Here is a 24,399-nt window from a genome sequence, read left to right as displayed (position 1 = left end):
AACATAACGCCACAAAATTCAACACTAAGGGGACTATGACGCAAAAACAATGTCTACGAACCTCTGGAAAAGACTTCAGGCACATCCGTTTCAGAAGCATTCAGGCGCCTGCCATGGATACCTATATTCCCACACTAGGACCCCCACCTACCCATTCACCCCCAACTACTGTCGTTTGGGCCATAGCGACTTGTGCTGGCGGTGCACGATTGCGTCTTATCGGCGCGACGCCTTCTCTCGAAGGTCCTCCGGAGTTGGTGGGGGCGATTAGGGGTGCTCCTGCGGGGCGTCTGGCCGTGTGCGCGCTGCGGTGTTCGAGGGTCTCCCTGCCCTGGTCTGTGTCCCCCCTGATCGCCCGTCTCCTAGGGCTCCCCGACCCCCGGCCCGCTCCCGGAAGCTACGAAAACGAGTAACAAAGAACCTGCAGGGCCGCCGGCTGCCGGAGCTGCGGGACCCCGGGGTCGGGCGGAGTGGCGGGACCGAGCACCTCCGCGGCGGTGAGCGGCGCGTGGCGCGGCGGCCTTCCCTCGGAGCGCCCGGCCCTCGGCGCCCTCTGGAGCTCCGGTCTCTGCAGACGCCCCAGCCTGTTCTGCTCTGAGCTACTCAAGCTTTGTGCGAAGAACCTACTGAAGTCTGGTTTTAAATAAAAAAACTTCTTCTCAGTTTCCGTTTGGGGATTCTTGCTTTGTTTCGGTGCAGTTTGCAGTACTCTCTACCTCCTCGCCTCCTTTTTCCTCCCGGTGTATTATCCGCGGGGCGGACCTGGGATGAGCGTTTCGTAATTGCAAGCAGAACTGTGAGAAAGCCACGTCGGAATAGTACTCAAGATGGACAAAAAGTCCTTTGAAACGGTGCTGGATGAAATTCGAAAGGTAACTACTTTGAGCCCTAAAAATCGTCTGAGATAATTGTCGTGGGTTACGTTTCTCTGAGATGTTATGTGTAGAAAGTGCAATATAAAAGAGTCATCGCATCGCCAAAGGTACTTAACTTTCCTGTGTGATTGTGGTAGGTTGCAGGGTTCAAAGAGAAGATAAGCCGCCTGACAGCTCAACTTGAGAAATCATTGTGTGTGGTTGGTATGGGAATTACGTTTGGGCTGCCCACAGTTCTGGAGCCAATGTAAATCCTTCCTAACTCAGACCTTTTGGTTAAATAACATTTGGTTCAATGTTTCCATGTCCCAGTAACAGGAAAGACTCGACACTTGGAAGCAGTAAATAATATCTAGAAAGTTGCTTTTCAGATCTCAAGCTAAGCAGAATTTATTCCCTGCATTGGCTTTTTTTTTTTTTAATGTCCTTCTGTGTTTTGAGATTGTTTTATATTTCCTTTCTCCTAACATGAACCACACAGCAAATTTGGAATGTAGTGTTGAGTCTAAAAGTATCTCCTGTGCGAAAATAAAAGGTTACTCCTTAGACGGAAAGGTAGTGCTATGACCGTGAGCCACCACCGTAGAGCTGGCACTGGGCTGTCCTGCCTCAGTTGGCATCTCAAACCGGTCCCCCTGACTGGCACTGGAAGAGTCGGTTTCCGTACACTGCTATCTTTGTTTATGTCAGCTTATAAGGCTCACTGCGAAGGTTGCTGCCAGACCTGTAGTTCTCCTTTGCTCCTTTTCAAATTAACAGGCTTAATCTTTCATATTTGATGGTGCTGGCTTTTTTTTTTCTTTTCAAGTAGACTTCTGCTCCTGTAGATTCCCCTTGTCTAATTAAAATTTGAAACAAAATGCCATCTTACCTTGTGCTTAGAATTGCCACACTTGACTCCTGAACTGATTTTTAATCACTTTTGTGAGATAATAAATTTCAAGTTAAAGTAGACAAGAATGCAGACTTTTGCTTTGGAGGAATGCAGACAGTCCGTGTGTATACCCTCACCCTTCTCAGTATCACTGAGGGACTCCGGAAGGTTCCGGAGATGAAAATCTGCTCATCTGACGCAGCCTTTAACTCCACATTTCTGGTCTCAAATCAAAACGTACTGGAGAGGCATTTCTTTTTCAAAATGTGATTACTAGGAGCTATGAATTGGAGTCCTTCCTGTTTGACTTCAGCTTCCCCATCTGTGGAGTTTGGTGGTGGACCGGTGGACTCCCAAGTTCAGTCTCCTTCAGCAGCTAGTGCTCACCCGGGAGTCTGGCATGAAGGCCCTGTAACCCTGAACTCCATGTCCCGTGTGGACCCACAGCTGGACCTCCCATCATTGGGGGAGGAGTTGAGACGTGATTGATGTCATCAACTCAAGCCAGGATTGATCCTGAACCTTGCTTTTGACTGTCTCTGTAATGGTGGTGATCACACGCCTCAGAGTGCATTGCCCAGAATGCACTGTAAAGATTAAACTGTTGAGCACCCTGAATGGTTTGACTGGTCATTGCATTTGCTCCTAGTAGAATGATATATATGAAAAATACAAATATTGTAGCTGTTTTGCGGTGAGGAGGAAATGGCTGGTTCGTATTTTGTGATGAGTGACTTGCAAGCTAGGGTGGTTTGCTTGGTCTCCCATCTCTGAGAGGAGATGGCCCTAAATAGTATGCCAGGTCAGAGGCTCCAGAGAGGAAAGAAGCCATTAATGAAACTCCTGTGTGTGTCAGATCTCTGAGTATTAGGACTTTACTACAGCGCATTGAGGTTTATGATTGGGATCCCCCTTTATGAATGAGGAAGCAAGCTGTAAGGTGCCTGTGGAGGCCACAGTGGTAGTTCTAAGGTCATCTTGGTCGATGTAGTGAGACCTCTCTTGGAAGAAAAAGGAAAAGGAGTGGCAATTTGTATCAATTAGAGATATTTTGAATCTAATTAGACATTCAGGAATTTGATACATCATTTCTACTCGTGTTGACTGTATTACAGTGTTATTTCTTTTGTGTAAGTGTTCATGGAGACCCAGCAGGTCTAAAGGGTAGGATTTCTTGTTGCCTGAGTTCTGCTCCCGGCCATAACTGAATGAGACTAGCCCTGTCAGGTTGTGTAGGGGGTTATGTAATTTGAGTAACTGATATTACCATGCTGCTGATATATAGTAATTCTTTTTTTTTCCTTTTCTAGGCTGTTTTGACAGAATATAAATTAAAAGCAATTGAATATGTTCATGGGTACTTCTCCAGTGAACAGGTATTTGTCAGTTTTCAAAGCCTTTTTATACTAGTGTTGTGGTTAACGTCTGTTTGCCTATTGGATACATTCAGAATTGCGTTGACTTTGTTGCCTTCTTTGCTCTGGAGCTTTAGAAGCTCTTAGATCTGGCGGAAGGCTCTACAGGATGTGAGCTCCGGGGGCAGCTTATGTGCTGTGCACTCACGCCACAGTCCCTACTCTATATATGTCCATCTGAAAACATGCTATCTTTTAAAGAAGCAACTTAAACTGTCAGTTGTTCTGGGGAAAAATATCAAAAGTTCATGAACTCTGGGCTTGAGATGACCGGGTGGTTAAGAGCACTCTCTGCTCTTGCAGAGGACCCAGGTTTGTCTCAGCACCCACATGGTGGCTCACAGCCCTCCAAAACTCCCGTTCCATCCGATGCCTTCTGAACTGGAGCACCAAGCTCATGTGTAAGGCACGTACGTACGTGCAGGCAAAATACTCATACACATGAATCATAATCTTTAGTAAAAACCTTTGACGTTATGAATTTGTAAATTTTACTATATTTGTGTAGTATTTATAACAGTTTTGAAGTTCACCGTATGGCCAAAGAGGACATGAATAAACGCTGAACTGTTTACTGCATGGCCAACAGACTGTTGTTCTGTTCCTTCGCGCTCTCTTTTGAGGTTCTCTTTCAGGACAGTGGCCCAGAGTCAGGGACTCTGGGTGCCCTGCTCATTCCTGCCTGGCATCAGGAGTATTCACCTTTGCTTCGAGGCCTCTGTGGGTGGTGGTAGGAGCCCCTAAGACCCTGTCTCTCATAGTGCAGTACTGAGCTAGATCCATGCCTAAACAAGGTCGTGTGCTCTGCGGATTCAGACCCAAGGGCAGAAGTAGACCTGCAGGCCTTCATTCGGCACCACACACCCCAGTGAATGATCTGAGCTGCCACCGGTGCTGTGTGGTGTTTTCACATCACCAGAACAACGGTCCATCTCCACCCACTTTTCGACCCCCTCTTCTCTCAGTATACAGCATTTCCTGGATTTCTTCATTATGTTTTAACGATTTATTTCCTTTGTGATACTAAAGATTAAGCCCCAGGGCCTTCCACATGCTGAGAAAGTGCCCCTCCTCTGAGCTACAACCCAGCTCTTTTTGTTTCTTGAGACTCCTGGTGTTAACAGTCCTGCACTACCAGGCCAGCTCTAAATTGTATGTCTCCTTTCTTAGAAAAGAGGGAGAGAAAGAGAAAAAACATTTATTGTGGAGAGTAGACAGAGCAAGCCATTGCATTCATGTGGTGATGTGAGAACAGGTTGTGGGCATCCTTTCTCTCCCACACATGGGTCCCAGGCATCCCAGCCAGGTCACCGGTCTTTATGGTAATCCCTTTAGCCACGGAGCCATCTTGCCAGTCCTGTATATTTTTCTTTCTTCCTTGACCAGTGCTGTCCACTAGGTTCTGTGATGGTAGAAACATTTTTATCCACATCGTCCTTTGTGGAGGCTGTTGGCGTCATGTGACTCTGGAGCACTTGACATGAGCTGCTATAGGACTGAGGTTTAAGTTTTATAAAGTGGCTGAAGTTTGCCATGCTGTTAGACTATGGTGCCATGCTCATCGTCTACAAACAATGGGAATTCCAAGTGCTGAGATACGTCTTAGAGAAGCGTGTGCAGCCAGGCAGTGGTAGCGCACACCTTTAATCCCAGCACTCGGGAGGCAGAGGCAGGCGGATCTCTGAGTTCGAGGCCAGCCTGGTTTACAAGAGCTAGTTCCAGGAAAGACTCTAGAAACTACAGGGAAACCCTGTCTCGAAAAACCAAAAAGAAAAAAAAAAAGAAAAGAAAAGAAAAAAGAGAAGCGTGTGCAGATGCTGTCATCGGAGCTGAAGTGTCTCTCTCTTTGCAGGTCGTTGACCTCCTCAGGTACTTCTCCTGGGCAGAACCGCAGCTGAAGGCCATGAAAGCTCTCCAGCATGTGAGTGTCTCCCTTCTTACCACGTGCAGAGTAACATTGTGTCGTTCCCCTGTCTCTGCATGAGCCAGAGCAAGCTGTGGTTTGTATCAGAAGAGCTAGCTTAAATCCTGTTATACTTTGGTACTATGTTAAAAAGTGAAAACCTTCCAGGGTGTGAAACTGCACTGTGCTACTGTTAAATTCGGTCCTGATTGGCAAACTGAGGGCATATGCTCATCGCAAAGCAGAGTCCTGGGATTTAGACCCTTAAGATTCAGGTTCTGCAGCGTCTGCCGCCGCGCATCACTTAGGCTAAAGGAGGCCCTGTCATCGGGAAAGATGCAGCTCAGTCCTTCCCCTGACTGTGACTCTTGTGCCTTGCACGATGAGTTGAGTCCCCTGTGTGAATGCCAGCTCTGTCAGTGGCCATTCAGAGGAACTTGGGCTTGTTACAGGCGAGCGCATTGGAAACCAGAGATCTAAGACACACGTAGAATGGTGACCTGCTTCTGAAATGGTTATGTTTTAAAAAGCCCAAGTTTAACTCAGTATTTCTAGGATTCCCTTGAGTTGCTGGGGCTTACCTCTTGCTTGTGTTCCTCTCAGCTGAGAAGTAGGCTGTGTCCTGAAATGCTATACTAACAATTTAATTATAGTTCCCCAAGCAGGTAGGGTCTGGCACAGAAGCCTAATGTTGAAACACGCTATTTTTCTGATAGAAAATGGTGGCTGTCCACCCAGCGGAAGTGGTCAGCATCCTCAGCTGCTTCACCTTTAGTAAAGACAAACTGGCTGCCCTGGAGCTCTTGGCCTCGTGAGTACCTCTTTTACCACCCGCTCAGACCCTGAAAGGAAGCTTGCCTGCCTTTTGAGGTCCCTGCTCTGTCGGTGTGACAGTTACACGAGGCGGCAGAGTGCTGGTGAGGTAGTGTGAGTGTGTCAGTCACGGAGGACCGAGCTCTAGTGACAATCCGTGGAATCAGCTGGTGTGACAGCACACATCTGTCACCTCAGAGACTGAGGCAGGGGACCCTGAGTAAGACAGTAAGAACTTGTCTCCTAACAACACAAACAAAAATGCCCACGTCCTGGGAAAGCACTGTATCTTTACATAGTCGATAGCCCTGTGCTTCCCTCAGATGTGGACACGGCCCCCAGAGTCACGGGTCCTTCCTACATCTGTGCTCGAGGTTCACAGTCGAAAGGAAAGGCTGCCTCACACCCCTGCCTGTCAGCATGTGATTCTCCTTCCCATCCTGAGTGGCTCGAAAGGCGAGCTGATGAAAATGTAGGATGTCTATTGAGCAGGGCACCTGAAACCTCAGACGCTGCGATTAGCCAAGTGATGGAGTGATGTGGGCTGTGCAGTGCTCTGCACTTGACATTTGAGAACCTGATGTGAGCATGAGGTTGAGGAGTAGGAACCCTCTGCCAAGTTTAGAGGTGGGGGCGGGCAGTTGCTTATTCATCGGCATTGTAGTCTTTAGTGAGGGATGTGTTGCTATGTCCACAAACACAAAACACCTTATAAAGACATTTCTGACCTCTGTGTGTGTGTGCCTGGGTCCTCAGACAGAAGCTAAGTCATGTTTCCTTGGCAGAAACATTGTGGATGCACAGAACTCGCGCCCCATTGAAGATTTGTTCAGGATCAACATGTCAGAGAAGAAACGCTGCAAGAGAGTCCTGGAGCAGGTAGTCCTCCCAGCCGCTGTGCAATGAAGTACCTGCCTCACGGTGGCAGTGCTGGGGACAAACCGTAGACATAGACATTCTGGTTAGCCAGGGGACACAGGCAGGGCCTTGTAGGAAAAGCTGTTGAGGGACAGAGGTCACTGGGAGTGGAAACCCAGTGGCGGTTCACCTGTAGGCACTCACGTCCTTCCTTTGTGGAGCACTGCCGTGGTGCCAAGCACTTTATCCCTGAGTAGGAACAATGACTTCACATTGTATGGTCAGCAGTCTCACAGTAATCAAATTCATGGCAGTGAATACTGAATCCGCGCTCCACGTCTGTAAAGGGGCAGGGAATCTACCTGAGCGCTGGGACCTGGACTTGCCATTTGCTGTTGCAGATTCCTGAGGTCATGCTGCCTCCGCTGAAGTTGCTGCTTGAGCTCTGCTCTCTGGGCCTGCCGTTCCCGTGTGGTCTTTAAAGCCTCCCGAGTTCAGGAAGGGCAGCTCTGCCTCCCTCCTTATTTCCCCACTGAGATGAGCCTCACCCACGTCTCTTTAACAGCCTTCTCCCCGGTTCTCTTGACAAAAATCTTAGGGTTGTAGATATGGTTGTAGTTTTCTTCCCTCTAGTGTATTCTCTGCATAACTGTGGGTCAGAACTGTTCTGGAACCATGTGCTCTGTAGAACGGAACACTGTTAATGTAAGTGAACTAGTCCAAAAGTCTACTGTTAATTTGTCCTAAGGAAATGAATGGAAATTTACAAATTTATATGTAAGGGTATTTGCCTAGTGTAATTTATTATGATCAAATTGAAGTGGTTTTCTTTTTTTAAGATTGAGGGGTTGGAGGTGTTTTAAGGTTAGAGGCTGGATTATGCAATTAATGTGATTGTGTGTATTGGGAATGCATAAAAATAATTATAAATACAAACAGCATCCCTGTAAGTACTTTTATATGAGTATGACTGTTTTATGTATACTGCACGTGTTATCGTTTATTCCTATGATGCAGTGTGCATCCACTGGAGTGTCCTTGCCTTACAAAGCCCAACTCCAGCTCCGTGTCTGAGGCGCCATTTTAGAAGCTGAAGATGCAGTGTGAACACCATAGACCTAACCCCGTTCCCTGTGTCTCACAACTGAACACTGTAATAAGTCGTTCTTGCTTTTCCAGTAGCCTGGCTCTTTGGTGTTGTTTTTAAAAGCTTTTAAAAATGCTTTGTTTTGCTCTCTTTTCCATCTTCCTCTCGGAGAGGCAGCTTCGCTTCTGCCTCTCTCCCCACTTCTCCGCTTCCCCCTCTCCCCTTTCTCTTCTCCTCCCTCTCCCTCTCCCTCTCTCTCTCTCTCTCTCTCTCTCTCTCTCCCCCTCTCTCCCTCTCTCCCTCTCTCCTTTAATAAATGTTTAGCTTTATGCCAAAAAAAATGCTTTGTTTTATTCTTATTTTTGTGTGTGGGTATGTGAACATGCGTGTGGATGCCTGAGAAGGCCAGAAGAGGGTGCCAGATCACCTGGAGCTGCCCAACGTGGGTATTTGAACCAGGTCTTCTGCAAGAGCAACAAGAGCTTTTTAACAACTGAAGCCCCCCTCACACATACACCCCTGTTATCTGTTTGTGTTTTTCAAATGAACTGTAAACATTTTCAGAGCGCTCTCATCACACGAGCCGGACTTGTGTAGTTTGGAACTTTTTTTTTTCTTGAAGGTTGATTAAAGAAATGGAACAGGAACTCACTATGTAGGCCAGTCTAGCCTCAAATTCACAGATACCTGCCTGCCTCTGCCTTCTGGGTACTGGGATTAAAGGTGTGCATACCACACCTTGCTGCTAGATAATAGATTTTCTTGAAACTGTTGCTTATAGCACTGGTGATGATAGTTGGGAGTGTAACCATGGTGATATGGTAATGACTCTACTTTGGACACCATGGTAACTGATGGGTGAATATGTGAATGCCATGCTATTCCTTAATTCATTACTTTAGCCAGACTTCTGTTATCTGGAGTACCCGATGTGATGGTTTGAGTTTTGTTAATCACTATCTTCTTTTTTGCATTACAGGCTTTCAAAGCAGGCTGCAAAGCCCCTCACGCCATGATATCTTCATGTGGAACCATCCCAGGAAACCCCTATCCCAAAGGAAAACCCAGCCGCATAAATGGCATTTTTCCCGTAAGCATGCTTCTACATACATGGAATTTCCCATGACTAAGTGTGGCTGCAGCACAGATCTGTACACTTACGTGCTACATATGAGGACATGCCACCTCATGATGCTTCTGCAAAGGACGAAGTCTCATGTCTTCAACTTAACTGATAGTCGACAGTTCACATGTAAATGCCATTAACTGATTGTTACCTGACTTCAGAACATGCCAGACAAAGGGTGATTTTGCTTTTCTTTTCCGAGCATTCTCAGGATTTTTGACAGTTGCGTATCTGAGAACCCATTTTAGGAAACTCCTTGATAAAGCCCTGTGAGAATATTGTTTGGACACCAGTGGGTGGTCCTCAAAGCCCTTGGAAAATAACCTTTTCTAAAGTTTTTACATTTCTGTTAGCTGTGTCACAACCCCAGAGCTTCATGGATCAGATAGCAAACATTTATTATTTCCAATAGATTTTTTTTTTTGGTGGGGGGAGGTTGGTCTTTAGAGACAGGGTCTCACTCAGTAGCCTTGGCCGACCTGGAACTCACTGTGTAGACCAGGCTGCCCTGGAATTCATAGAGATCCCACCCACCACTGCCTCTCAATTACTAGGATTAAAGACATGAACCACTACATTATACTCCTGCATTTCATAATTCAGAAAGCTGGGAGTGGCTAACTCTGTAGCTCTGGCCTGGGTTTCATCCAAAAGCTTGACTGGCACACAGAGATATTCTTTTTTTTTCCAGGCTCACTTAAATGCCTGGCAAATCAGGAGTCTTTACCCTCATGACATAGTAGCTGGTTTCCACCATGCGTTGAACCAAGCAGAGGCAGGGACAACTGTGGCAAGGCCATTTAGGCTCTGGGTGTCGGTGCCATTCTTTAATGTCACGTTAGTGAAGATGTCAACCCTAGTTATTCTGAGGTGGATGGTGGGAGGCAAGGACCATCTTGGAAACTGGTCTCCCTCCCAGTGTGTCCTACATAAGGACACAGTCTGTGAGGGCAGGCTGATGTAGAACAGATTAGAATAAGCTTATTCTGTTCTGATCTGTTCTGTAGTGCAGTCTTTAATGGGGTCTCAGTTGCCAGGTTTCTTTTTTAGATTCTAAGTCATGGACACTGGCATTAAAGTCGTGTGTGTGTGTGTGTGTGTGTGTGTGTGTGTGTGTGTGTGTGTGTGTGTTTAGAAAGTGTTAGAGTACACATCAGCCTTCCCTCTTTAATCTCTCTGCTTCCGTGGCACAGGAGGGTTAAGAGGAAGTCAGGCAGCAAGCTGGGGCTGGATTGGGTCTAGAATCCATGACTTATTCCTGGCAAGTTAAGTCCCTTTCTTCAGAATAATACAGCGTAGTTGTTTGTTGTCTAAAGTCTCCACTATCTTTATTTTTTTAAATAGGGAACTCCTCTGAAAAAGGATGGTGAAGAAAGTACCAATGAAGGCAAAGGAATAGCAGCACGGATTCTTGGACCATCCAAACCAGTATGTGTTGAAGTAAAAGAGAAACAAGTGTTAATTCCTATATGTGTAGCTTTCTGTATGAAATAAGTTTTATGTGTGTTGCAAAGTTTAAATGTAGAAATTCTGGATCAGAGAGAATGACCTAGGGTTTGTAGTGTAAGGACAAGTTGGTGTTCATGGTTCTTTGGAGCGTACGTGTTTCATCCAGGTAAATGTTTTGGTCTGGCCACATTCATCTGTTCAGATGAAGATTGGAGTGTGATGTTTATTTTAGACAGGGTTCTGTTGGCTAATTGGTGTTAATATTAGTGAAACAGCTGGGCTTGTCCTTTCAAGGGACGACTGCAATGATTTGAAATACAAATGGAACAGGAGAATGGGACCTCTAGAGTGGAGAAAGTGCAGAAGTGCTCGTGGCCCACACACGGACCTTGCCTTCTCCACCCATTCACGATAAAGTCAGTGATGACTGTTCCAGAGTCCAGGAGGAAATGGTGCCTTCCTGTAGTTAGAGTTTTCCTTCCCACACCGGTCTGTTCCCAAAGCAGACATGGAGACTTAATTATAAATACTTGGCTGATAGCTTAGACTTGTTACAGACTAACTCTTACAATTTAACCCATATTACTAACCTACTCTCTGCCACATGGACATTTATCTTCTTTCTGCATCTCTCATGACTCCCCTGACTCCACCCTTCGACCCAGTATTCTTTCTGCCCTAAAAAGTACTGCCTAGCTATGGGTCATTCAGCTTTTTATTAACACTGAGAGCAATAAATATTTACAGTTATAAAGATTGTTCCACAGCATGACCCCCATTTTGTCTAATTTAAAAAGGTTTTAACTCTGAGATAGTAAAATTATATACAACAAAGACATTTATAAAGAATTGCAGTTACAATATCCAGTTCATTTGTATTTCCAGAGAAAATACTCTGCTATCTATCTTATCTTTGTGAACCAAAGGTTTTATACCTAATTTACATTTTAATCATAACTAAGGAAAACTTCAAGTCTAACTATAGTCAGTCTTTAACTCCATCCAGGACTCCCAGAAGAGTGAAATGTTATCTAACGACAGGGACATCTGGCTGCTTGGACAGTCACCCAGTGTTCTTCTGTAATGTTGGGGCATCCAGCTTTGGCCTGCAGGACCTTCTATATCCGACAGACATTTTTGAGAAGCAGGAAATTTTGAAGGACTGTTTTACCTTATCCATTGTCTAGGAAAGTTTGGTAGTTGCTTTTGTGTGTGTGCGTGTGTGTGTGTGTGTGTGTGTGTATGTATGTATGTATATGTGTGTGTGTGTGTGTGTGTGTATCCTTGAAGCAAGGGCAGTTTTCTTGTCCAATGGCTAGCTTTTGCCATAAAGAAAACAAACCATACAGAGTTTCTTCAGTGCCCATCATTTTCTCTTAAGTAGATTGGTGCTGTCAGGACTAGACATGTCTCATTGTCAGGAAAAATCTTAGGTTATTAGACATATTAAATGCCACATTCTGTAGGTCTTTGAAGTGTTTGAAGATTATCTATCTGTCTAAATATATCTGTATGACCTTGATAACATCTAATGTGACTACAAGTTTAATTATTATAGATGACTAACTACTAACCTGTATTCTTAGTTATACATTACATTTTTAAATGAGTTGAATAAACACAGTACCCTAAATAACAGCCGAAACATACATTCAGTATAACAGTATAACTTTAAGTTTGTATCAATAAACCAAAATTCATAACAATATAAAATATTTTGAGATTAATAGTTGTTTTGAATTAAAGTAGATTCATTAATCTACCATTTTTATTTCTATATTGTATCCCTCTTTTTTCCTTTAGAAAGAGATCTTTGAATTTAACTCTTTGTTTAGCTATTTTTCTGACTATGTCCAATATCTTATCACCAACCTCCCTAAACAATGGCAAACATTCATAATCCATTGAATAACCAAAACTCGCCCACATCCCATCTCTTGGGAATATGGGTATCATCCTCTAGACTACTCCTTGTCCATGGGCACTGGCGTCTTTGGGAGAACCTTGAGAAAATCAGGATAATTGTTAGTTTGATTGAAGTAGTTTATGAGGTTAGACAATCTCAGCCAGCAGCCTTGAAGCTGTTCCGGATGCAGAACTCAGAGGAAACTGCAGTAGAGGCACTCTGAGAAGCTGGATCACCTGGACCATCTGTTTTCATTGGTGTCTGGTTCCCTTGCTCTGAAAATGCATAGACTTTTAAAGGTAACATGTGTATCTGTATTAGTACAAGTATAGACTGTGTGTTATACACAGTTAGCCAAAGATGATTATTTGTTTTATGTTTTAGCGGGTAAAATATATGTTACATATGTTATAGTTTTTTTGTTTTGTTTTGGTTTGGTTTTGGGATTTTTTTTTTTTTAGGTTTGTTTCTTTATGTCTGTAGTCAGGATTTTCAGGGGATCTTCCTCGATCATACCTGATCATCTTTAACCTGGAATGAATCCACAGCTTCTCATTTCCTATGGAAATAAAAGCACAACTTCTCCCCTAAATAACATACCTTTTGACTTGCCTTTTGAAGTCGAGATAATTTTAAATTATATAGGTAATTTAATCCAGTATTTCTTAGCAGTTATTGATTGTTCATTAGCAGTCAAAAAAATTAAAGACAACATAATAACATTTCCCATCTTTATGTGACTTTTTTATTTTACATCACTTTACTCCCTTTTGAAGGACTTTATTATTTTAAAACTACATATTTTTTATGAATATCTATACCTTTTTTCTTTTTTCTCTCAAGCCTTTGCACAATTTTAAACACACTGTAACCTATTTAGAGGTTTTTTTTTACCATCTAGGTCTGTCTTTACTGAGCATCTGTAATCTTTTTTGTCTGCATGAGCAAAACCCCAAACTCACCATGCAGTGTGCTAACAGAGCTCAAGCTGGCTACTCAAGCCCTCAGGCAGTGACTGGAAGATTCCTCTCTGTGCCACAGCCTGTGTGAGAGACTGCAAGAATCCGCCATGTGGCTTAGCTCTTGGTGTGCTGGCAGCTGCCAGAAGATACATGTCTGTACTACAGCCAGCATGAGAGACACGAAACTAGGAATCTGCTTTTGGCTCTGTTTTTGTGTGTTTAGAACCTTTTTAAAGCTTTCTCAGGTTTTTTGTGGATGTAGGTGTCCTACATTGGGTGCCATTTATAGGTAGATTTTCCTTTTCCACCCGTCTGTTTCCAAATAACCAACATGGAGACTTAATATTAGTTATAAATGCTTGGCTAAAAGCTTAGACTTGTTACTAACTCTTAGAACTTAAATTAACCCATATTTCTTATCTACCCCCTGCCACGTGGTGATACCTTCTTTCAACAGGGACATTCATCTTCTTTCTGTGTCTCTCACAACTCCTCTGACTCTGCCCTTCTTCCCAGCATCCCTCACAACTCCTCTGACTCTGCCCTTCTTCCCAGCATCCCTCACAACTCCTCTGACTCTGCCCTTCTTCCCAGCATCCCTCACAACTCCTCTGACTCTGCCCTTCTTCCCAGCATCCCTCTGCTTCCAGTCCTGCCTAGCTATGGGCCAGTCAGCTCTTTATTAGCAGTGAGAGCCCTACACATTTACAGTGTACAAGGCTTGTTCCATAGGACCTTCCTACCAGTGTATCTCTTTGCCCAGCAATGCCTACTCGCTCTCTTGATCTGGGTAAAATACAGCATTTAGTGTAGCTTTGGATACCTGAGATTCTGTAAATGCTGTCAGCTGTAAAATAGTGCATGTGAATCTACAGGTTTCAGAAGAACAAAAACACTGAATTCCTAATTCATTGTGTAATTGTCGGATTGCTAGGTGCTAATGATCCTCCTGGTTCTAAGGTTCTAATAAAGTAAAAGGACATTGCCCCTGAGGTCATCATTATGTGACACAGAGACCAAACCCTGAGGATTCTGTATGTTTTCATAGTGAAGTTAGGAGTTCTTGGGATTGGGCTAGGCTGGACCAGAAAGGTGCCTGCTGTTCGGAGTCAGGTCTGACCTTTATTGCTAAAAGAAAAAGAAACATAGCATGTTTAGCAAGCTATACCTTTGGAATTGAGTAAGAACCACCTTTCTCTAGTCAGAAGCTTTGATAACTGGGGCATCTTCAGCCTCTTATGACAAGATGCTTAGAAAGACAACTTGTGCTGTGTTATCAAGAGATGATGTCTTGGTGATGTCTAACCACTGTGCTTCCCTTCCCAGCCTCCGTCAACATATAATCCACACAAACCTGTCCCCTACCCGATACCTCCATGTCGGCCACATGCAACCATCGCACCAAGTAAGCATTTTCTGGGTTTCACTTTTTCTTTCTGCTGTTCATTAAATTGAAAGGATGAGCTGGTTTATGTGTTTGGGAAATATATAGCACAATTCTGAGAGTTTAATTTGCAGATGGCCAGCTGATGGCATGCTGCTGAAGGCATAGTTTATTTTTAGGATGTTTTCCTAATTTAATGGCTTAACCGCAGATTGTTTTAATCACACTTTATTATTAGGGCTTTTCCCTTTGATAAATGCCCTTTCTTAGGTAGCTGGTATCCATGGATTTCACAAAGATCAAGAATATGTGCTGGGACCTAAGTGGGGTGGGTCCAGCTCACCTCATCTTTCAGAAGCTGTCTGGACTGGGTGTGCAGCAGGCTTGTCTTCCCCTCACTCAGTTCTCACATGAACTCTCCATGTGAGGTGCATCTCTGTGACATGACAGTTTATAGAGTGCAGCACACCCTGTGTCCACACAGCTGTGACTCCAGGTGTGTCTCTGTGACGTGACAGTTTAGAATGCAGCACACCCTGTGTCCGCACAGCTGTGACTCCAGGTGCATCTCTGTGACGTGACAGTTTAGAGTGCAGCACACCCTGTGTCCGCACAGCTGTGACTCCAGGTGTGTCTCTGTGACGTGACAGTTTAGAGTGCAGCACACCCTGTGTCACAGCTGTGACTCCAGGTGTGTCTCTGTGACGTGACAGTTTAGAGTGCAGCACACCCTGTGTCACAGCTGTGACTCCAGGTGTGTCTCTGTGACGTGACAGTTTAGAGTGCAGCACACCCTGTGTCACAGCTGTGACTCCAGGTGTGTCTCTGTGACGTGACAGTTTAGAGTGCAGCACACCCTGTACCCATATGGCTGTGACCCCAGGTGCAGCTAGCTCTGTAACATGACAGTTTATAGAGTGCAGCACACCCTGTATCCACACAGCTGTGGCTCCCAGCAGTGATGCTAAGTTCTCTGTCTTTATCTATGTTCTTATTTTAGGTGCTTACAACAATGCAGGTCTGGTGCCGTTAGCCAATGTGATAGCTCCAGGGGTCCCTCCTCCACCTCCGTACACTCCAAATCCAGCAGGAACAGGTAAAGGCTGCTGCTGTACACTTAGTGCCCATAATTCATCTATAAACATGTCTATACGGTAACAACCTGATTTATCCATGCAAATATGATTCTTTCTTGTGTCCTCTTTCAGTGTTTTCAGTGTTGTCTATTTATGTCTTGACTTTTCTTTTTTGATATCTGTCTGTGATTATGATGGGGAATAGTCTGACTAAAGCTTGAAATCATTTATTTTTCCTTAGACAATGAAGACCTCTCCAGTCAGTCAAAACCTGCACAGAGTCAAAGTAAGTACCAAACAGACCCAAAGACAGCTGCTGCCTGTCGTGATGGTTGGCCATTCCCCACTGGAGACTTGCGTTTGGCATCTGTGGAGGTCTTAGGAGACTCCTGGGTGTAGAGTAACGCATACCTCCTGAGAGTGACTTGATAGGAGAGGTTTGACATTCACGAAATGCGCATATTATCTGGATTAATTTTATGACTTTGTGTCCTGTTTGCACTCTGTGAAATCTGAAAGTCACATGGCATATACATCCATATCCACTTAGCATTCTGATGTGGGAAAGGTGATCTTTATCACCTTTCTGATAAAGATAACCCTTTCTGACAGATAATAAGTCTAATAAGTCCTAAGGTGGAAAGTGATAAGGGCCACCGGAGCCGCAAAGGGCACTGAGCACAGGTGGTCTTGGTGGGAAAACTCCCTCCCCATGAAGGTGCCCAGTAGGTGCAGCAACTCCTATGTAAAGGAGGGGGGGCAGAGGGAGCAGAACAAACATCGGTATTTCTTACTGTCGCCATGCAGCCACCAGGCCTTGTGAACAGTCATTTAACTTTATGGAAATAAAATAATAATTTTATAATAAATAATTTTAAAGTCTTTACAATTAGTTTTATAATTTAAAAATATCCCCCTTTTTACAACCTACTGAACAGTAATGAAGACTGCCTCTACAGGATAAGACCATGGTCCTTGGTACTCGATAGCCTTGTGATATTTGTTGTGTTGTGCTTTTTGCTGTGCTGGAGGATTGAGCCCAGGGCCCTGTGCATGCTCTCCAAACACAGCTGGCCTTGCCACACCTCGGCTTACCTATATATAAAGTGGGAGTGTTGGTCTCAGAGTAATGTGAGCACAGACAGACTGGTGGCCATAAGTGACCTAGCTGGGCTGTGACTGATAATGTGTGATGGTTAGTGTCCACAGCAGGTGACAGGAAGGTATGATTTGTCATGTAGATTACCGCAGGGACTGCTAGTGGCAGAGTCTGTGCTCTGTGGTTAGGAGTTTTCGGTGGGAATGGCTCTGGGAGCTCTAGGAGGGCCTGCTTGCCTTCTCTTCTAGCTTTGTATTAAGTAGATGGTCCTCAGGCTGTCAGTGAATAAGACTGAATTCTCACATTTCCCGGTCACGGTGGACAATATATTTGTTGATACGTTATTTACAAACTCCGACTTCGGCCCATATTTCATTCCTGATGATCCTGGTTCCTACTAAACACATCCAGAAGTACAGCACAGACCCATTGTCATGGTGACTGTAAAATGAGTCTTATGTTCATGAAATTAAGTCACTGCTCACAACATGGATTTGGTAGTGTGTGTGCTTAGCGTGTGCAAGGCTTTGATTTTAATATCCTACACCAGGAAAAAAAAATAGACCTAAGTGAGAAACATGAATATGGTGTGGCCCTGAATTTGAAGTATTCATACTGTTGATTTTTAGTTTTCTTATCATGTTTCTTTTCTGAAAAAATATCAAGGGCTTCACAGCCCCACTGTGCACAATGGCTCAATTCTGGTGTTTCCTTTGAGTGCTTCCTCCCACCAGGCCGAAGGTTAAGAATCTGCCTTCCACATGGATTGCTCCCTGAAAATGCTGTTCAGTAGTTATGGCTGTAGATGGAGGCGCAGTCTATGTTGCCTCGGACACAACATTGAACTCATCCTAGGAGGAGGAACCCAAATTACCCCCAAATCCTTCTTTTAATTATCCATAGGACTTATCAGAATAAAGATAGCATAGCAAACAGAAAGTAATATTGAGAATGAGTTCTTGGGTGGTTTGGGAGTTGTCCTCTAAGATGATCCTGTATGGATCCTTGACACAAATTTATTAGAACAGCAAGGCCTGAAGTAGAGGATGAATTAGACTTGGTGTTACACTTAAATGAGTCCCCAGGATGGGCTAAGTGAGGCTTAGGAGCTGGTGCAGGTTGTCAGTGCACAAACTCAGGCTGTGGGCCCCGCAGGGCCTCAGGTGGGAGGTTATGCGTTCGTTCAGACCTCTCCCCAAGTGAGGGGTCCAGGGTGAAGCCAGTGAGTGCCTCCTCATGAGTACTTCCAGTGTTTATGAAGCAGAAAAGTAGAGAAGGAAGATTTCCAGCTTCCCCAGCTTCCTGGCTGATGGCTGTCGCGGCAGGGCATGATTGTCCTGACCACAGACGCTCCAGAATAATGTAGGATGATGGCACCCAGCAGTCCAGACATGTAAAGAGCCATGTAAAGTCTGCCATCGGTTTTCCTTGGTATTTGTGAAATATAACAACAAAAAAATTGGTTATGTTTCTTCTAAATTGAATATTTCAGCGCAGCATAAACCCTGCCTCTTCTTTCCCCCCAGCATTTTCCACTCCAGCAGGTCAGCTCTTCTCTCCTCACGGCTCTAATCCTTCGACTCCCGCTGTGACTCCTGTCCCTGCTGTGTCCCCAGTCAAGGCAGTAAACCACCCCTCCGTGTCAGCAGCTGCCGCTGGGGCAGGAGCGAGTGCTCCCAACGCTGCCCTGTCAGTGTTCCCAGCACCCCAGCCAGCCACGCCAAACCCGACTGTGATCCGGACGCCCTCGGTGCCCGCGGCACCCGTTACTTCCGCCCACAGCACCACACCTGCTCCTGTCCCTTCCATTTTTTCTGGCCTAGTGCCCCTGCCAGGTCCCTCTGCCACCCCTTCCCCATCTCCTCAGGCCAGCTCTACACCAAGGGTCACACTGGCTTCCAGTGACACCTTTGCTTCCACTTGTGCCCCGTTCACCAGCCACTCCTTGGCCAGCTCTACCGCAGGCTCAGCCAGTAACCCGAGCACAGCTTCCCTGTCGTCCGTCTTCGCAGGCCTGCCTTTGCCCTTCCCGCCCGCATGCCACAGCAGCATAGCCACCCCAACTCCCTCGCTGATTGCCAGTGCTTCAAATCCGCACGCTGTAAAAAGCCCTCTCCTGTCTGCCTTAAAAGGCTTCCTCACGTCAAATGACACACACTTAATCAATTCCTCTGCCTTGTCGTCTGTGGGCACAAGTGGCCTGGCTTCATTATCCTCTTTTCCCAATCAAAACTCGGATTCTCCTGCCTCAGCCACTAACAAGTGCTATGCCCCTGCAGCTATTGCTGCCACGCAGAGGTCTTCCACCCCAGGAATGGCCATGTTCCCAGGCTTGCAGTCCCCTGCGGCCGTTGCCACCTCTGCAGCCCCAGTGCTGCCCGCGCAGTCTCCGTTAGCTACACCCTCCTCCACGGCAGTGCCAGTCAGCTGTGGCTCCTCAGGCTCGCTTTTGCATGGTCCCCATGCAGGTGGCATCTCATCCACCCCTGCTGCAGTCACTGTGCCCCTTATGATCAAAAGTGAACCCGCGAGTCCCCCTCCCTCGGCCTTCAAAGGCCCTGCTCACCCCGGGACTCCTGCTCGCAGTACCTTGGGCCTGTCAGGCACTCTGGGCCGTGGATACCCCACAACCTCAGTGCCCATTAGTGTGTCCACTTGCCTTAACCCTGCACTGTCCGGGCTTCCCAGCCTGAGCAACCCCCTGCCTGGTTCTATGTCCCTGCCGCCACACGCATCCTCCACACCCATTGCTCCCGTGTTCACGGCCCTGCCCCCTTTCACTTCTTTGACCAACAGTTTCCCTCTACCGGGCAGTCCGTCTCTCAATTCCGCAGTGTCCCTCATGGGGCCGTCAACCACCACGTCTGCAGCTGCACACCCCAGCTCTGCGACCGTGCGCCCAGTGCTGCCCACCTCCAACGCCTCGCCTGCAGCCTTCCCACTCAACCTGTCCACTGCGGTGCCCTCGCTCTTCGCGGTCACCCAGGGCCCTCTTCCCGCATCTAACCCTTCCTACCCCGGCTTCCCTGTCTCCAGTGCCCCAAGTGGTGCCCCCGCACTGCCCTCGTTCCCGGGGCTGCAGGCACCCTCCACAGTAGCGGTCACCCCACTGCCCGTGGCTGCCTCGGCCCCATCACCTGCGCCTGTCCTCCCTGGATTTGCCTCGGCCTTCAGTTCCAACTTCAACTCCGCCCTGGTGGCACAAGCAGGGTATGTGACCAGGCTACAGACAGATGTAGGTCACTTCTCACCAAGTTTATGTAGCCGAGTCTTGATTTGTATTGGCTACGGAGGGGTGGGAGGGTAGAAGACCCAGAATGTTCCACGACTCTTCACCTGTGTTCGGTAGAGTGGTTACTTGGTTTGCTGAAATTTTTATCCACTCTGAGTAAGTTTACAGCAAGTGGCTTACTTCCGCCGTTCTGTCCCACAAAGACATGAGCCGATTTGTTTTCTTGCTTTTACCATCTTCAAGCTGCCCATTGCCAAATAAGGCAGCAGCCTTTCCCTCTTCCGCCCTGTCTGCCGTTTGACGTGTTTTTCTACTGGTTGTTTTCAGTTTGCCATCTGGACTCCAAACTGCTGGTAGCTCTGTTTTTCCAGGCCTTCTGTCCCTCCCAGGTATCCCTGGGTTTTCCCAGACTCCTTCACAGTCGTCCCTGCAAGACTTGCAGCACAGCGCAGCTGCGCAGTCGGCTTTGTTACAGCAGGTACGTAGTGTCCGGAGTAAGACTGCAGGGGTGAACCGCTTTACAGCCCAATATGGACGGGAATGGGAGTGTGGTTTGATTAACAGTTAGCTCTCCCCAAATTCACAAGTTCTACTTCTCTCCTTTCAGAAGTAACAAAGATGGTAGGAGTCAAATGCATGAATTGTTTTCCCCGTTTATAGAATTTTCTTAAATCTCAGTTTGGAGACGTAATAACATGAAAACTAAAGTCAAGACAATTACAATTTAATTTGTCTTATATTTTAGCTACAATGAACAGTAAGGCTACTTCTTTCTACAAAACAACATTCTGAAATATTTAAAGCAGTATTTGCCCTCTCGTGCCTGTGTTGTCTGGTCGTGTGTGGGTAGGATCTGGTCCACACCCAGTGAACTGGGGCTCTGCTAACTGTGCCCCTCTTCCTACAGGTCCACTCTGCCTCCGCCCTGGAGAGCTACCCCGCCCAGCCCGACGGCTTCCCCAGCTATCCCTCCACACCTGGAACACCATTTCCTTTGCAGCCAGGTCTATCCCAAAGTGGATGGCAATGAAGTTTGAAACACGGTTATTCTTAGGAGCAACATGTAATTTGCCCAAGAACTGCAATGAACAATCTGACAGATATGAAGTTGTCCAATAGTCCGAAAGGGCGTTCTCTTAGGGACACTGGGATAGAGGTTAGGCGTTCAGGTTCCATTCTTAAAGTGACTGTAAGAACCAGTACCCCCCACTCCTATTCATGTAAATATGCTGACAATGAATTGTATGGAAAATAGTGGTTTAAATTATGTGGGAATTTTCGCCTCCCATTCTACAGGGGTTTGAATTACATATGTGATCTATTTGACCTGCATATGTGATCTATACTATTAAATAGGAGACGGAACTCATCATATCCAAATACAGCCTTAAATCTGCTTGTATTGCCTCCGTGGACAGAAGTGATCGTTGTGCCTCAGACTGGGTTGCATGTGGCCGTGGGGGAGTTGCTATTCTACAAATGCATGCGCGGCTCCAGTTAGCATCCACTGGAATGCAGTACTCCGTGTGTATTCACAAAGGGGACTCGAGACCCACTGTTTATAATGTTATTAGTAATCGTGCATACTGCTGAATTTAACTCAATATATTCCAGGTAAAGGTGGTGCTTATTGTAGTCTTTAGAATGACTTTCAGGTGTTTTCAACTAAAAAAATGTACACCCAGAACATATGTAGAAGGAAGGGAGGCTTAGGATAATTTTGCAAAGCAGTTTTCGTAATCCCGGCAGTATGCCCACTGGTGATTCCCCAGCCACCACTATTACTACTTGTACCCTGGAAGCTCTTGGTGAATGTTTACAGTCATGGATGTATTTCTACTCAAACGCTCATTGGGAATAAGTGTGCGGCAGCAGTAGAGGAGGCTCTCTCTGTCAGGAAGTGCAGCATGCGCTACAGGCCCATGGTAGCAGAATGTGACCCACCATCATCCTGAGCGGTGTCTGCCACATTGGGGGGAGGAGATGTAGGACGAATGTAAACCGTTGACTCTGCTGTAGTACATCTCAACATCTAGAGGTTCTACTTTTATAAAGATGGTGTCTGGAAGATGTTGCAAATGTATTTTCCTTTGACATGGGGAACAAACTTTTTAAGTATATTGAATAATCCTGTATGGTTAGTTTTTAACATTTTTTAAAATAAACTTTATGGATATGACAAACATTGTTGAAGTGTTTTATTATATGCTAGGTACACGGGCTATTTAGTTTTTTTAATTTCTAGGGCTAATATATTGAATATTTTTGTCTGATTTAGTTGAGACTCCATTTAGAATACTGATTGCCCAGACCCTTAAAACCCTTATGGGAAAGTCGCACAATGACCAACACTTGGAACAGAAAAGTCTCTTCAAGCACAGATCAATACCAATTGAAGGAAGTCGTCTTTTTCAAGTACACATTCAAGATTGTATAAGTCTTATGTATGTTGGCCCTTCAGAAAATGGTTACCGATTGAGTAGTCTTCAATATGATTCTACTGTGAAATACACGGCTACCCTCTGGGCCCCTTGAGCAGATCGTGTATCCAGTTTACCTTTTACTGTGCCCTAGCATGCGAGTGCACTGGACATACAAAGGTTTATGGAAATGTTTAAGTATCATTTTTGAATACAGGTGGTAGTCACTGGGGTCTGGCTTTATTTGTGGTGCACAAACTTCTGAAGTAACAGCTAGTCAGTCAGTCTGCTTAGCTGACGGAGGAGCCGGGAGGAGAGGCACAGATTCGGCCGGAGAACTCTGACGTTTACTTACCAGCTGCTAAGGGAACCACTGGGCAAGTTGCAGGGAGGTAACCTTACCTTTGTGCGTCCAGGAAGACCTAAAAGTTGTTAGAAGTCTTAAGAGATAACTAAGAACATTCTAGAAAAGGTGAAAAACGTGAGAAAACTACCTGCTAATAGTATAGCCGAGTGGAGTATAATGAGTCGTTTGAACAAAACTAAGAAGCAAGAGAGACTTGAGTAAGAAGATCACTAAACTTTATTAGTCCTCAACATGTTGATGGCCTCTTGAGTTCCAAAATCCCCGTTGGTGCCAGGGTAAGCATTACAGCTCGAATGGAAAGGTATCCTGGCAGTCGGGAGCTGAGGAATCCATGGTCACACGGCACAAGCAACCTCACATCAGGAGGGAAAAAGCCAGGAGGGTGGCTGCCTCCGCTCAGGCAAGGACTGAACAGAAGGCAGGGTTTATAGAGAGTTTCTTGGGAAGGGGAATGGAACGTTCCAGGGTGACACTCTCCTGGGTGGGGATTGGTGGGATTTCAAGTTCAAAGCTTGGGCTTTTTACACTGGTGTGGGCAGAGTTCAGCCATTAGGGCAGTTAGAGCATTCTGTGGGTGGAACCTGGCATTTGGAGGTCCTCAGGGAAGGGGCAGCTGTCCTCTGGATAGAACTTCAGCTAGTGCAGGAACGGATGGAGTAAAAGTATCCAAACTGCAAAATCTACCCCACCCCACCCCTCCAGGATGAAGAGAGAAAAGACCATCAGATGGTTCTTTGCCTGAGGCCGACCTGGGGTTACTCTACTCACAGAAAAATAGCCTGTTTCCCAGACCCCTCTGTAGGGACTCGAGGTGTTTATTACTTGAAGCCACCATTGCTTTCGAGGTGGAGACGTTCGGAACATTTTGCAAGAAGAAGAAAAACAGCTGTTTAGTCATCTTCCAAGGGGACGCTCGGTGAGTTCTCCCGAGACGCTTTCTAGCGGCCCCTGGGAACAATTACCGTTTTTGTTGTGAATCTTGCACTTCTTGAGTGGCAGCTACAACATAAATGGCATTTGGCCAATATTGGAGAAAATATCCTTAGAATAGTAAGCTAAACCTCTGCTAGATGACCAGAAAGGGATGTCTGATTCAAAGGAGAACATTTGTCCCATTCTGGATAGAAATTGAATATCACTTAGGTATGAGAAATGGTGCTAACAGGAAGCTCTCTTGCTATTTACAGCATATGTTTGTCATGAAGGATGACGGCAAGATGGTGGAGCAAAGGCTAGGAAGAAACAGAATCTATGCATCAGCAACACAGAGCCAGGGGTGGGCCTGGAACTTCAGGGTTTTTCTTTCCTGATTTGTTTCATTTTGTTTTTCATGGGACTTTCGATATGTATTCTTGACTGATCTAGAACCTTCTACATAGAGCAAGCTGACACCCAACTTTGTGGCAACCATTTGCCCCTGCCTTCTGAATGCTGGGATTACATGTTTGCACCATCATGCCCAGCTCCTAAGTTTTCAAACTTATAGAAAATAAGGGTCATGCTAGATGAGGGAGAGAGGAGGCCTGATCACAGTATTCTTGTAATCAATCGAG

The 24,399-nt window shown here is 45.7% G+C and overlaps 1 protein-coding gene across 1 annotated transcript; it reads left to right on the top strand.

The window, feature by feature from the left end:
* The first annotated feature begins 185 nt into the window (after positions 1-185).
* Positions 186-22,242, top strand: Proser1 (proline and serine rich 1). Its single transcript, XM_038347229.1, has 13 exons — positions 186-872; positions 3,060-3,125; positions 5,017-5,085; positions 5,784-5,878; positions 6,666-6,759; positions 8,805-8,915; positions 10,296-10,379; positions 14,595-14,673; positions 15,653-15,748; positions 15,970-16,014; positions 18,354-20,037; positions 20,387-20,537; positions 20,967-22,242. The coding sequence occupies exons 1-13, from the start codon at positions 828-830 to the stop codon at positions 21,087-21,089; spliced, it is 2,742 nt and encodes a 913-aa protein (XP_038203157.1). The 5' UTR covers positions 186-827; the 3' UTR covers positions 21,090-22,242.
* Positions 22,243-24,399: the final 2,157 nt, after the last annotated feature.

Source organism: Arvicola amphibius, chromosome 11 (assembly GCF_903992535.2).
Source record: "Arvicola amphibius chromosome 11, mArvAmp1.2, whole genome shotgun sequence".
Classification (NCBI taxonomy): Eukaryota; Metazoa; Chordata; class Mammalia; order Rodentia; family Cricetidae; genus Arvicola; species Arvicola amphibius.
This window is presented reverse-complemented; position numbering and strand designations above follow the sequence as displayed.

What these genes read in the sequence shown, in the direction of transcription:
- Proser1 (XM_038347229.1), top strand. Translation starts at nt 828, where the DNA reads ATGGACAAAAAGTCCTTTGAAACGGTGCTGGATGAAATTCGAAAG. An exon ending in AAAACCTGCACAGAGTCAAA is followed by an intron (nt 16,015 to 18,353) that starts GTAAGTACCAAA and finishes CTTTCCCCCCAG; the next exon opens with CATTTTCCACTCCAGCAGGT. An exon ending in GCCCTGGTGGCACAAGCAGG is followed by an intron (nt 20,038 to 20,386) that starts GTATGTGACCAG and finishes GGTTGTTTTCAG; the next exon opens with TTTGCCATCTGGACTCCAAA.